This window comes from Choloepus didactylus, chromosome 2, assembly GCF_015220235.1.
Source record: "Choloepus didactylus isolate mChoDid1 chromosome 2, mChoDid1.pri, whole genome shotgun sequence".
Lineage (NCBI taxonomy): Eukaryota > Metazoa > Chordata > Mammalia > Pilosa > Megalonychidae > Choloepus > Choloepus didactylus.
Genome location: NC_051308.1, coordinates 221316859 through 221331896, shown reverse-complemented (window position 1 = coordinate 221331896; position 15038 = coordinate 221316859). Strand labels below are relative to the sequence as shown.

The following is a 15038-nucleotide window of genomic DNA, read 5'->3' as shown; positions in this document are numbered from 1 at the left end:
CCATCTTAGTGGTTATAACCCATGGACTCTGGAAAAGGGTCTGAATTTAAATCCAGGCCAAGCCATTTACAGGTAATGTGACCTTGAGGGACTAGGTAAAATGGGAGTGATCAAAAACCTACTTAGTAAATGAGACAAAAACATTTTTCCCACTGCTTGGTCATAGAAATGTCTTAATATTTATGAATTACTATTACTGGCCCCAGGAACTTTCCTAAGCACTTTTCATGTATCACCTCATTTAAAACACCCAATAACTTTCTGTCTTACGTGGAACAGAGGATTAGAGCTGTTAAATAACTCCCCTAAAGTCGCAAAGCTTCTGAAAAGTCAAGAATTGGACCCAGAACTTGACAACCAGGAAAGGCTTGGCAAACATACATGGGTGACAGAATTTAAGGAGCTTGCTCAAGGACCCGTGACCAGAAACGGACTCCATGCTCAAGCAGGTCTTCTGTTTCCAAATTGACAGCTGGGTAGTAATTTCTGAAGGTCTAAAAAGATGTAAGCTTCACAAAACAGGATTTGGGGAGGGAAAAGGGGCAGAGTCCTCCAGAGGAGTCGAGAGAGTTGGCTTTGAACCTGATGGCAGATGAGCTAATGCTTTTATTTAGCTCAGTTTCCTCACCAATGAAACGGGGGAAGAAGGGTTATAGGGTCTCTAGCGTTCTTTCCAGCACTACCTTTCAAGGGCAGAAGACCTCTGCTCAGGTAAGGCCCAAATCCCTCCGGATGACTTTATCCTCCGCGGGGCCGGCAATAGGGACGCGTCCCCTTTAAGGCGCCAGCTCGCCGGCGGCGACGGCCGGAAGTGTTGAAGCCCGGCCTGGCGGCGGCGGCGGCGATAGCAGCCGTGGCGGCCTCTGCGCATGCTCCGTCGCCCGCCCGTCCTGGCCGCTCGCCGCCCGCCCGCCCGACGGAGACGGTGAGGAGGGGGAGGGGTGGGCGCGCGGGCGCGGGGTGGGGTGGGGGCGGGGGGGCGGGCGCGGGGGCCGCGCGGCGGCCGGCGAGGGCGGGCGGGCGCGCAGGGGGCGGGGGGCTGCTGCCTCCGCGGGCGCCTCCCCACGCCCTGTGCGTGCCGCCGCCGCCGCCGGGGAGCGAGCGGACGTCGCGGCGCCGCGGGGGGGGTGGGGGGACGCTGCCGCTGGGTCCGCCCGAGCCGCCGGGCCGCCCCCAGCGCGGCCAGCTACGCCGCCCGGGCTTGGTCCCAGGCTTCCGGGCTTCGGGCCCCCCAGCCGTGGCTAGCGGGGGCCGGCGAGCCCGGCACTGGGGGGTCCCGGGGCCCCCAGACCGAGGAGCCCGGAAGTCCTCTGCCAAGGAACTGGGAGGGGCCGGAGCGACTCCGGACTGGGAGGTCCGGGTGCCCAGGATCCCGGCGAGGGGTCGGGAGAACCCGGGGTACCCCCCAGAGGCGTGGTCTGAGGAACACCTGGCCCACTGATGAGGAGCTGGGTAGAGGCCCAGGTCGCCCTCAGCGGGGAGGGGAGCCAAAGGAGAGGGAAGCCCGTATGCCTGCCCGGAGAAGACCCTCGGATCCTTGGCGGGGGAGCTAGGGCAGAGTGGCTTCTGCTGAGGAAACGAGTGGCCGAGCTGCTCCTGAGGGGCGCGTTAGAGACCTCGAACACCCAGTCTAGGGGAAAAGAGGCAGGTGCTCTTCCGAAGGCATGGGAAGAGATCTGGGTAGTGGGAGCAAGGGACAAGGAAGAGGAGCTCCAAGGGAAATAGAGCAGGCCTGTGCCTTCCCACAAATGGGGGGACGGTAGGAAGACACCTCACAGCTTCCTGAAGTAGAGTCCAAAGCTGTGTGAAGGAATGAAAAGAGACTTGAGTATCTCCTGACATATGGGTAGAGAACTGGGTAATCTGGCATTTCTGAGGAGATGGGGACACCTGTGTTTTTGATTGCTATGAGGAAGAAGCTTAGTGTACAACCCCCCACACTTTCACACTTTCAGAAATGACAGGGGAATTGACCAGGTATCCTCTCATTGAGGGGCAAAAGAGATGAGGGCAGAATCTTACCTGAGGGTCCTGGAGAGTGATCTACTAGACAGATAAGGTGCTGCAAGTCTTGACCCGTGGGTCAGGGCAAGGCTTGCTCTACAAGGAACTGAAGGAGGCCTGAATTCTCTCAGCATGAAAGAAGTCTCAGAACTACACCCTACCAGACACAAAGGGGGCCTTGGTGCTATTTGGAAGAATCAAGAAATGGGGTTTTCCTTCTTACCGGAAGAATCAGGAAAAGGGACTGTCAGATAATTCTAGTCTTACAGAAGGATTCTTTTCTGCCCCCCTTACCTCCTGCTGATGGTCACCAAAGTGCTTTTGGAGGAGTTTTTCATGAAATGGTTCTACCTGTCTGTTCTAATTTTGTCAGCCTTATATCAATTATGTATATTTAATGCTTTTTGGTTTCAATGATGACTTTTTCACTCATATTTACTTCAGCAAGCTTATGTTGAATAGCTAACTCATACTCAACTTCACTGGGTTAACTTGGACCCTGTTTTGGTCTTGTCCTAAGCAGAAATCCCCCAGACTCTACTGGAATGACCCATCAAAGAACTGTTTTTCCATTGCATTCCCAAGCACCTACCATAGTTGTCTCCCATCTGTGACTTATCCAGAACTCCATTTGCTCTGGATATTTTCCTCACAGTGGTTCTCTGCAGCCTATTTGATGATATCATTACATCGGTAGACTGTGGATCAGCTACTAAATGGATGAGAAGGAATAAAGAAGGAAAAACATCAAAGAGTTTTGGCCTTAAGTAATAAAGTTTAACTTGAAAATTTCTTAAGAATAGACTGCACACACAAACGAATAGACTACACAGTCTACAAAGGTTACAGTAGAGTGTGGAGTAAATACATTTTGAGTTACCAAATTTCGGAATATCTGGTATTTCTATTCTATTACTTTCAACTCTGCAGTCCCTGCAACCATATGATACTTGTGCTTACTTCACACATAACATCTTGTCATTTTTTCTACTTTGGTTTTCAGGACATAAGAGAATAGATTTAATTAGAGTAGGTCAGATATCATTTGTTTAGTTTTCCAGTAGCTTATCTGAGTAGTGATGTGGTCACTTTCAAAGTGCCTTTTTTGTCTTTGATAATAACTACAAAATAACTCTTACTTTTCACGTAAGTTTGACCTCTTTCCTTTACATGTGTTTCCCTAGAATTACAGAGAGTGTTTTGTGATTCCGCAATGAATACTCTAAGGCTCCCTCCATGAAATACCCAAAGGATCAACTCCTTCATCTTGCCTCAGGAGTTTGTGTTGCTTTAAACAAGAGCTACTCTTCAGTTTACAGTCAACTCAAAGAGATAATCTTGTATTTAACCAATGTAGTCTTTAGAGCTGGTTTCAGGTTACTTGCTATGAATCTGGTATTCAGGGTAATAAGAGATATTCAACCCAAACTTGTTTCTCTAAAGAATGTTAAATGGCCATGTTGAATCAGACCCATGTCTCTGACTGACACTTGACAGACATGTTGTGGATGACTATAATTATCTTCTCTAGTAAACTCCCAGGTTAGAAGAACAACCAAAACACTCCTGTGGGGTTCCAAGGTGTGGAAGGGATAAGGAGTAAAATACAAATTTCTGTTGAGGAAGATATTAATCCAATAGTTAGTCAACCACTTATTCAGAATGTTGTAAAGACTCAAGGTATATGGTTGAAATTAGAAGCATCCTTCTAAGGTCTTAATTTACTAAGCCATTAATTTTTAAAAAATTTGAACCACTAATTTGGAGTAATAAATTCCATTAGTTTACTACCGCTAAAATATTATGTCTTTTAAATTAAAATATGAAAATATTTAAAAATGTTAAAATAGTAACAGAACAGTACATGGTACATGAGTGTCCAATAAATGCTAGCTATTATTTTGATTGACCATACATTTTAATGGTTCTTTCTAGTCTTAATTCTTTAACTTGCAGAAATTCAGATTGTGTACTGTAATATCTTGCAGTTACTTTTCTCCTCTAGTATATGACAATGTCCTGTATCTCTTTACCTTCTGTAGTTCCTTAAGAGCAGGTACTGTCCCTCTTCATATCCAAAGAGCCGAAATCTGTGTCTGATATTGAGTAGATAACTCAGTAAGTTTTTGTTCAGCTGACCATAATTATGGGTCACTTAAGGTGCCTATGATAATTGACATTTCTAACTTAGAAATACAGAAAGTTCTAGACATCTTTTAGGGTAAGGCAAATCATTCCAAACATTTCTTGCATCCCTTCTATGTACCAGAAAGGTGCCTTAGGGATTTTCTAGTAGGCAGGTTCTTAGATAGAAGTTTGATAGTCAAAACCTATTTATTATACTCCTCCTATGTGCTGGTCACTCTGCTGCACATGGGGAAACTGCATGGGAAACTCGAGGAGGAGAAGCAATCCTTGCCCTCCCAGAATGTATGGTTAGTAGGGAGAGGCCAACAAAGTGGGATGATGGTTGTCAGAGAAGAGCTGCAGGAATTGAGGGAGCAAGGACACAGGCTCGAACCTAGTCATGGAAGTCACGTAAGGCCTCCCCCAGAAAGTGATGTTTGAAAGAAATCACGAAAGATTAGCAGAGACTAGCCAAAAAAAGGAAGAGAACGAGAATTCCAGGTAGAAGAAACACGTGTGAAGGCTTAGGTGAGGAAATATGGCATGTTTTAGAAATTGGAAAAAATTCAGTGATAGGAGCCCAGAATGTGAGGGGAGTAACTATGAGAAATGAGGCCTGTGATGGGTCAGGGGTCACACTTGGAGGATATAAGCCATGTTAAGTTGTTTGTTTTCACTCCATACTAGCAGCAACAGGATTCCACTGCAGGATTTTCAAGTGGAGAAATGGCTTCTCTATGGAGAATGAATTGGAGGAGAGCAAGAACAGAAATTAGGAAACTGATGAGGAACAGCTGGTAAAATCTAGGTGCAAGAGCACTGCTGCCCAGAATATGGGGTGGCAGCAAAGATGGAGAGTAGGGATAGTTAAAGAAATATATAGGGATTGGATGGATAGATTGTGGTGGTCAATTCCATTTAGAAAGAGAAGGAAGCGAGGAGTCAAGAATTATTCCTTAATCTCTCGCTTGAGAAAATAAGTGGAGGGTGGCACTGTTTGCTGAGACAGGAAACATAGGAGTAGGTTTGGGAAGGAACATGAGTTCAGTCTAAGGATCCTACAATAAATCATTGAGGCAGCTGGATATAGTGGGTATAGAGTTTAGGAAAAAAGTTTAAATGTGAGAGTCATAAAGGGCAGAAGTAGAATTCAGATTTGAGGAATTTTTTTTCAGGTTTCTGCAGTAGTTTTAAAGTTCAATTAAATGCAGTCTAATGTGAAATAGAACAGACATCCCAACTTGTTAGGATTAGCTCAAGGGACCCTAAATTTGACATTGAAAATTGACGTAAACTGAAATGAGCTGGACTTAAGCTGCTGGTTCAGTCTTTTCACACCAACAGTCATTTCTTTTGTCCCATCTGGAGCAGTCCTATATCACCCTCTCGATGAGTGTACTGGGCAGCAGCAGGGTGGTGGTTTTTTATGGGAAGCTACTGGTTTTGTCATAGATTTGAGGAATTTTAACTTGGTCAGATGCAAACCAAAATCAATTGAACCAACATATGTCAGTGCCTGCTGTGGGACGCACAAAGATTTTTAGAGAAGACAGAGCATCTGTCCTCACTGAGAATGAAGTGCATTGATGGCAATAGTTGTCTGTTCAATTAACTGCAATACAGAGCACAGTGTGATAAATACTGTAAGACAGTTACAAAGCAAGTGCTGGGGAAATGCAGAAAAAAGAATGATTTGGCAATGGCTTCATGGAGGAGTGGCCTTTGAACTGGTCCTTGAAGGAAAAAATGAGACGAGAAACTCATTTCAGACTTAGGGAATAACAAAGGCACAGAAACTTGAAAATACATTATATATTCATGGTTCAGTGGGTGGTTGGTATGGCCGGAGCTTAAGATTTTTGGGATATTGTAGTTGCACATAAGACTAGAAAAGTATTTTGGGATTAAATGACTTTGTGTGCCACTCTGAAGTATTTGTATTATAGGCAAACAATTGCGGCAGAGCTGAGACTTGGATTAGGTCTTCAGACTACCAGTTACATATTCAAGCCTTCATCCATTGTATGCCTACTCTGATCAGGCACAGTCTTAGACATCTTCACAAATACAGAGCTCTTACCTAAACTCTCTTAAGTGATTCTCCCCTTTCTTTTCAGCTGTGAAGACTGATAGCTGCAGAGTACCCTGGGGATCTAAGTTTTCGGTCAGATTGGGACAGTGCTTTGAGTTAGAGTCAAGTTGCACATGGTGCTGGACACTGGTTTCCTCAACAACTCTGTAAGGGAGATTCTAGGTGAGAGCATCTCTCCATTCAGTCTGAGGCAAAAAGGTATTAAGCAGTTCCTGGAGGTCATGCAATTGGATTCAGCATTTATTAAGCAACTACATAATTCAAGTCACCTTTCCCTTTTCATTTGGCTTAGTTCAGTCAGTCAGCAAATACTTAAGTATTTGTAAAGGACAGAGCATTTGGTAAGGTGTAATGACTGGCTCCAGAGAAAATAAATAGGAGCTTACTGTTTGGATGGAACTGGTGGTGTGCCAGTAAACTGCCTCTCCAGAAAAAAAAAAAAAAAAACTCTGATGTGTAACATTTACCAATTTCTTTGCTGTAAATACTCCCAGCATTGCTGGTTTCAAGATACCAACTTGATGTCACTGAACTTGGAGTTGGGAAGAGATTCACACAATCAGTTCTCACGAGCTGGTAGAAACAGCTCCAGCACAGCACTGAATAGATCAGACATACTTAAGAAAACCTACAATAGCAAGTGAGTACTAAGGCATTTCTGGAAACAGCAGAGCCTATGTCAGTCCCTCTCCACAGTTCCTGTCCTTTTCAGAGGATCGTGATCTCCCCGGTCTCCTAAGAATTGATAGTGATTATTTAAGTATTTCTTTTCTATGGTTGCCATCTTTTCAAACCAGATAAAGTTACTGGTGCTTCTTGTTCCTCGTAGCAGCCCTAGCTATCTGACTTCATGTGAAAGATGGCTAATGCAGAAGTGACTGTCCCAGTGGGGGATGTAGTCGTGGTACCCACTGAAGGAAATGACGGGGAGAACCCTGAAGACACTAAAACCCAGGTGATCTTGCAGCTACAGCCTGTCCAACAAGGGTAAGTGACTAGAGATTTGGATATTCTGGAAAATTTGGGAGGTTTAAAGGGTGGGGAAATTATAACTTTATGGTTGCTTAGCACAGGGGAGCATTCAATATCAATCTCTTTTAGCTGGCTATGTTTTCATCTCCATAATATAATGTGTGCTATATTCATCATTTTGATACTTTAATAGTTAGTTGTTCCCTTATTTCTCTCCCTCTTCTTTTTCACTGTGACCTCTTATTTATCCACACTACTTAGCACAAGGCCTTGGTACATGTTTACCAAAAGACAGTGTAGTTAGAGTTGGAGGAGATTAAGCAAGGCAATTACAAACGTATTCCTGCTAGAAAACTCTCTGAACCCTCAGGAATGGGTAAACTATCAAGCTTAGACTATCAAAAACTATATTATCAACAACCTACTAAAATACAACATATTACTAAGGTGTTGAAAGAAATACATTACATGGTTCTTCCATCATGGAGCTTGCAGTCTAGTTTTAAAAACCTATATATATATATATATATATATATAAATATATACATATATATATATTTATTTACTTATTGTAAGCAAAAAGATCACTAGCACAGCAAAATCTAAGGTGTATTGAATGGCATGGTTAAGAAGTTCTTTGGAAATCAGAGGGTCACTATGAATTTGAAAAAAAGAGATGAGATTTGAAAAAGGCCTTGAAGGTTAAATAAGAATTAGATCGACAGAGAAAAGGAGGCTAGTTATTCTATCTTGGGGTATGCATAAAAGATTTCTTCATAAGATTAGAAATGATTCTGGGCAAACACATAATATAATTCCAATCGAGTACTTATGGAGACAAAGAGTCAGTAACCTCTCTTGGTAAGTTAAAAAACTTTTTAGCATAGAAAATTTCAAATACGTACAAAAATGAAGAAAATAGTATAATGAACCCTTTGTAGGTATTCGTCACTCAGCTTCAACAATTATCAACACATGGCCAATCTTGTTTCATCTCTACACCCACCTATTCCTGAATTTTTTTTAAGCAAATCCCAGACATTAGTATCTATCTCTGAAGGATAAGGGCTTGTTTTTTTAAAATATAACACAGTTTGCTGACATTTTTAAGTATTTTTAAGCATGGAGGAAATATTCTACGAGCTGTAAGGGAAAGTTGATATAAACTATTCCTGACATATAGTTAGTTGATAGAGTGATTTAAATCTTTTTTGGTGCCAACAGATTATGCCTGCTTGTTAAGATTTATGTATTTGAAAATTTCATTTGTTGCAGATGCACATACACACACTTGCAAAAGTTCCCTTTTGGTACCTGAGGAGGGTGTATCAGTTTCCTAGGGGTGCTGAAACAAAGTACCACAAACCTAAGGGCTTAAAATCACAGAAATGTATTGTCTTATAGTTCTGGAGGCTAGAAGAACAAAATCAAAGTGTTGGCAGGCCTCGCTCCCTCTGAAACCTGGAGGGGAGAATCCTTCCTTGCCTCTTATAGCTTCTGGTGTTCGCTGGCAATGCTCAGCATTCCTTGGCTTGTGGATACATCACTCCTATCTCTGCCTCCATCTCCCCATGGCCTTCTTTCTTGTTTCTATCTTCACATGACATTCTCTGTGCACTTCTTCTCCCCTTTTTATGAGGACACCAGTAATATTGGATTAGGACCCACCCTTCTCCAGTGTGACCTCATTTTTTTTTTTTTATTAAATTCAGTTTTATTGAAATACATTCACACACCATACAATCATCCATGATACACAATCCGCTATCCACAGTATGATAACATAGTTATGCGTTCATCACCACAATCTATCTCTGAACATTTTCCTTACATCAGAAAGAACCAGAACAAGAATAAAAAATAAAAGTGAAAAAAGAACACCCAAATCATCCCCCCATCCCACCCTATTTGTCCTTTAGTTTTTATCCCCATTCCTCCACTCATCCATACACTAGATAAAGGGGGTGTGATCCACAAGGTCTTCACAATCACACTGTCACCCCTTGTAATCTACATTATTATATAATTGTCTTCAGGAGTCCAGACTGCTGGGTTGGAGTTTGGTAGTTTCAGGTATTTACTTCTAGCTATTCCAATACATTAAAGCCTAAGAGGTGTTATCTATATAGTGCATAAGAATGTCCACCAGAGTGACCTCTTGACTCCATTTGGAATCTCTCAGCCACTGAAACCATTTCGTCTCATTTTGCATCCCCCTTTTGGTCAAGAAGATACTCTCAGTCCCACGATGCCGGGTCCACATTCATCCCCGGGAGTCATACTCTGCGTTGCCAGGGAGATTTACACCCCTGGGAGTCGGGTCCCACGTAGGGGGGAGGGCAGCGAGTTCACCTGTCGAGATGGCTCAGTTAGTGTCCCGGCCGGCGGGACGTTCAACGGAAGCTCCAAATCCTGTGAGGGAGGAATGGTATGGGACAAGAGACGCGAGGAATGACAGCAAGACAGGTTTCTGATCAAGCTGCAAAACTTTATTGAAGAGGCAGGGTATATATACCCTAAGGTAGAGGGAGTGGCTAGTACGAATGGGTGGCGGCCTAGGATTGGCTGCTGCTGTTGCTAGGGTGGATGGCAGATGTAAGGCTAGCACGGGATTGGTGGCTACTGTTGCTGGGATAGAAGGCAGGTAGTAAAGCTAGCACTCTAGATGTGAATCTTAGGCACAAACGGCTATCACTTCCATAGAAGGCTGAGGGCAACTTAAGCCGCTATTGCATCAGCCCCAGCGGTCATGTTGCATATCTCCGGCATTGCTGAGGGTGGATTTTATACATGCTACCTTAATCGTCCCCAACAAGTTAGAGAGAGAGAGGGCCACATCTGAGCAACAAAGAGGTACTCAGGGGGAGACTCTTAGGCACCATTATATACAACTTTAGACTCTCCTTTGTGGTAATGAGCTTCATAAGGGCAAGTCCCTTGCTCGAGGGCTCAGCACATCAAAACACCAGTTCCAATGTTTGTGACAACATCAACACCAGTCCAGGTGAGGATGTCCAACACATCTGCACCTTCCCCCAGATCCTCAGGGCTGGGGAGGGGGGGGCTGTAAATATGTTTTTTATTATCTGCCCAAATTACTCTAGGATGTGTCACTATTTGTGACCTCATTTTAACTTAATTAATTCTATCTGAAATGATCTTGTTTCCAAATGAGGTAGCATTCACCGGCTGGTGGTTAGGACTTGAACGTGTCTTTTAGGGGGATACAGTTCAACCCATAACAAGGAGGAAATAAAGGAGTTCTTGGCAGCTTTATTTTCTCATGGAGCACAATTTCTTCTCTTTCCTAAAGTGCTCCAATTGTCACTTGTTTTATCCTTTGTAGAGACAAAAAAAACTTCTCTGTTATTTACAGACTTACTTCTTTTGAAGATTTAATTCTATTTATTTTGTTTTGTCTGTCTCTTTTATTTTCCTAATGATATTGCTTCTTCTGGTTGCTTGATTAGATATAGATATCTTTGTAAGACATATACTGAATCTCCAATCCACTGTTCACACACTGAATTTAGGACATGAGCTAATGAATAAGCATTTTGAGATACTGCATTTTGAGATGGTTGACAATCAATGCTCAGTCGATTTCTATAATAGTAGTATCTAATTATTTGAATTTTTTATTGTATTTTTACCTTATTTTATAAAAATGAGTGGGAAACAAAAACTTTGATACTGATGATCAGAATTAGTACTAGAGACAAAAGATGGAAATCATCGGGTGCTAGTTTTCAGCCTCAGTCACACTTAACCAGATTAGCTATAAATTCAAGCAGGAAAGAAAGAAACAAAGATATATCTATATTGGAAATATGAAATGTATGAAATGCTGGGAATATATTGTTAAAGATTATATACAAAAGGCAAGAAATAGGGATTTTATATAAATATTTTAGATTTCAATGTACACAACTCCCCTTGTGTGTCTTTTTAGCTTATACATAAAGAACATTTTACACATTTTCAGGGATACATTCTGAAGCCAAAGTAGACTATCAGGTAACAGTTTCTTGAAATTAATACATAGAATGTGACACATTGTATAAGATGGTACTTTCGTGTTAAAACTAGATTGGCTTTAAAATATGTCTGCCTTTAATTTTTTTTTTAACGTGGATAGTAAAATATCTATAACGCTTTTAATTTTGGAAGCTTTTCTAGATGGAAGACTTGCTCAAGGATGCTTTCTTAAAAAAAAAAAAAAGGAATGGCTGTTAACTTTTTCAAATAAAGTCTCTTTTATACCATGCTAAAAAATTTCCAGGAGGAGTGAAGGAACTAGGATTCCATCACCATTCTTGGCTTTCCAGCTCTTTTTGAATTCATAATCAAGTTGTTAACATAATGAGATCAGGGTCTGGTGACTTTATTGCTACTTAAGGCTACTCAGTGTGCTGACTGATTTTATTCTTCTTCTGTAGAGGAAATTCAGTTCAAATGTAATACAATAGTTCAGTTTGAGGAGTAGTGACCCTATTTTCCCCTTAATACCTATATCCCTCCCTAGTAGAAATTTTAAGGTGTTAAGAAGATGTATTAACTCTTTCAGATCAGTAGGATACCCCTTATTTTATATAATAAACATTCATTTTTTGAGAATCCTAATTCTAATTCAATGTTCAGTTCATCAGATTATCTTTCCTTAACCTTCTGGATAAAAAAACTTAGCTATACATGAATTATCATTTTTCAGAAAAATATAATACAATAAAGTGAACTTATCTTGAAAGCTGTAATACACATAATTTTGCTTTCTTTTGATAATTCATGAGGCTTGTCAGTATCTTACAATGCCTTGTTAGCATTTTGAACTTATTTTATGATTTTGAATTATAAGTGGAGTACATATAAAGTATTTACATCATTACCCTGAGTTACTTTAGAAAACGTTCCCCTGTTAAATCTTGTTCACTCATGAAAATATTGAATATGCCTCCTATTTTCCACCCCAAAGTATAATTTACTTGTTGTTGAAATTGTATATAAATGAGAACTTATTCTTTTAAGAGACTTTTCACATATTGGTCAATTTAGAAGGTGTTTACTAATCTTACTTGCAGCGATGGTTTCTTGTGTTCTTCTCAGTCATTCATTGAACAGCTATTTATAGAGTGCTATGCCATGTTCCAATCAGCATCTTGTGTGATGGGCATACAAATTTGAATAAATGAATAAGAGAATCCCTGCTCTCAAGGACCTCTTAGATATGTCCCAGGGGAGACAGGCAGGTAAACAAGTATATGTTATTAAGTGTTATAGCTATTATGAAAAAAGCCCAAAGTACAGTTGGATCACAAAGGAGGAAGTGGGTGATTATACGGAAGGGATTGGAATGGAAGAAGTAGGAAAAACATCATAGAGGCTACTTATTCCAAAACAAATAGATGGGGAAGGATGTTCTGAGCAGAGGGAGAAGTAAGAGCAAAGACAGAAGGTGTAAGAGAAGATGGTATTTTGGGGAACCACAAATAGTTTGAAATAACTGGGACTTGGATTTTAAGATAGGGCTTGGGGAGGAGCTTAAATATCATATTAAAGATTGGGAGTTTATTTTAACAGTGAGGAGAGAGTTCTTGAAGGTTTAAAGAGAGAGTTACAAGGTCACTTTAGTAGGAGTATAGAAGGTAAGTTAGAAGCAAGGAGACTAGTCCAGACTAGAGACAGTGATGCCTGAATTAAGTCAGTAGCAGTGGTGATGGAGACAGGGAGGATGGTTGGAGTTCTGGAGATGCGTCTACCAGGGTTTGGTGACTGACTATGTGGGAGTTAAGGAGGAAGCAGAGGAAGAAATCTAGTGTAATTCCAAGGTTTCTATCTTTGGCTACAGTGTGTTGGTGCTGCCATTAACAAGAATGGGGAATATAGCAAGAAAAAGAGTAGTTTGAGGGGAGGGAGAGGGAAGATAATGAGGTTATTTTATTTTTTTTGTTTGTTTGTTTATTTTTTTTGCTGTCTAGGATATGAATTTATTCATTCATTTAATATTTGACAGATATTTAACTAGCAGGGGGGTGTATGTCAGATGATATTTTAGGCACTGGAATATACAGACAAAATGGCTCTTTAACTTACAAAGAAGTAAAATAATCACAGGGAAATCAGTCACATAGACAAGGACCTATGTGAGATTTAATGACATGGCAAGAAATTGCCTGCCATTTGTTTTTGTTTTTGTTTTTGTTTTTTTAATCTTCATTTTATTGAGATATATTCACATACCATGCAGTCATACAAAACAAATCGTACATTCGATTGTTCACAGTACCATTACATAGTTGTACATTCATCACCTAAATCAATCCCTGACACTTACATTACATTAGCACACACACAAAAATAACAAGAATAATAATTAAAGTGAAAAAGAGCAATTGAAGTAAAAAAGAACACTGGGTACCTTTGTCTCTTTGTTTGTTTCCTTCCCCTATTTGTCTACTCATCCATCCATAAACTAGACAAAGTGGAGTGTGGTCCTTATGGCTTTCCCAATCCCATTGTCACCCTTCATAAGCTACATCTTTATACAATTGTCTTCGAGATTCATGGGTTCTGGGTTGTAGTTTGATAGTTTCAGGTATCCACCACCAGCTACCCCAATTCTTTAGAACCTAAAAAGGGTTGTCTAAAGTGTGCGTAAGAGTGCCCACCAGAGTGACCTCTCAGCTCCTTTTGGAATCTCTCTGCCACTGAAGCTTATTTCATTTCCTTTCACATCCCCCTTTTGGTCAAGAAGATGTTCTCCGTCCCACGATGCCAGGTCTACATTCCTCCCCGGGAGTCATATTCCACGTTGCCAGGGAGATTCCCTCCCCTGGGTGTCTGATCCCACGTAGAAGGGAGGGCAGTGATTTCACCTTTCAAGTTGGCTTAGCTAGAGAGAGAGGGCCACATCTGAGCAACAAAGAGGCATTCGGGAGGAGGCTCTTAGGCACAATTATAGGGAGGCCTAGCCTCTCCTTTGCAGCAACAGTCTTCCCAAGGGTAAATCCTGTGGTAGAGGGCTCAACCCATCAAACCACCAGTCCCCCATGTCTGTGGCCATGCCAGCAACCATCGAGGTGGGGTAGGCCAATACCCCTGCATTCTCCACAGGCTCCTCAAGGGGGCACTACATCTTTTTTTCCTTGTTTTTCTTTTTTTTTTTTAACTTTCCTTTCTTTTTTAAATCAACTGTATGAAAAAAAAAAAAAAAACCTATAATAAAAGAACATTTCAAAGAGACCATAACAAGGGAGTAAGAAAAAGACAACTAACCTAAGATAACTGCTTTCGTTCCAACCTGTTCCTACTTTACCCCAAGAAAGTTACCTAATATAGCAACATTTCTGTGAACTTGTTCCTACTATATCCATCAGAAATTAACAGACCATAGTCATTCCTGGGCCTCCCCAGAACGTTAAATAGCTTATCTGTTCTTCTTGGATTATTGTTCCCCCTTCCTTAATTGCTCTCTATCGCTAGTTCCCCTACATTCTACATTATAAACCATTTGTTTTACATTTTTCAAAGTTCACATTAGTGGTAGCATATAATATTTCTCTTTTTGTGCCTGGCTTATTTCGCTCAGCATTATGTCTTCAAGGTTCATCCATGTTGTCACATGTTTCACGAGATCGTTCCTTCTTACTGCTGTGTAGTATTCCATCGTGTGTATATACCACATTTTCTTTATCCACTCATCTGTTGAAGGACATTTGGGTTGTTTCCATCTCTTGGCAATTGTGAATAATGCTGCTATGAACATTGGCGTGCAGATATCTGTTCGTGTCACTGCTTTCCGATCTTCCGGGTATATACTGAGAAGTACAATCGCTGGATCGAATGG

The 15038-nt window shown here is 41.3% G+C and overlaps 1 protein-coding gene across 9 annotated transcripts in view; it reads left to right on the top strand.

Moving 5' to 3' along the window:
• Window positions 1-661: 661 nt before the first annotated feature.
• GMEB1 (glucocorticoid modulatory element binding protein 1) overlaps window positions 662-15038 on the top strand; it is a 35806-nt gene continuing 21429 nt past the window's right edge. Inside the window, exons 1-3 of one of the 9 annotated variants that reach the window (XM_037827975.1) lie at window positions 4107-4122; window positions 6249-6863; window positions 7053-7210. In XM_037827975.1, coding sequence (XP_037683903.1) covers window positions 7083-7210 — 128 coding nt within the window. In that variant the 5' untranslated portion in view covers window positions 4107-4122; window positions 6249-6863; window positions 7053-7082. Of the gene's footprint in view, window positions 712-796; window positions 926-1565; window positions 6864-7052; window positions 7211-15038 lie in introns of those variants that run through there. The other 8 variants (XM_037827978.1, XM_037827977.1, XM_037827976.1 and 5 more) reach the window with 8 other exon arrangements.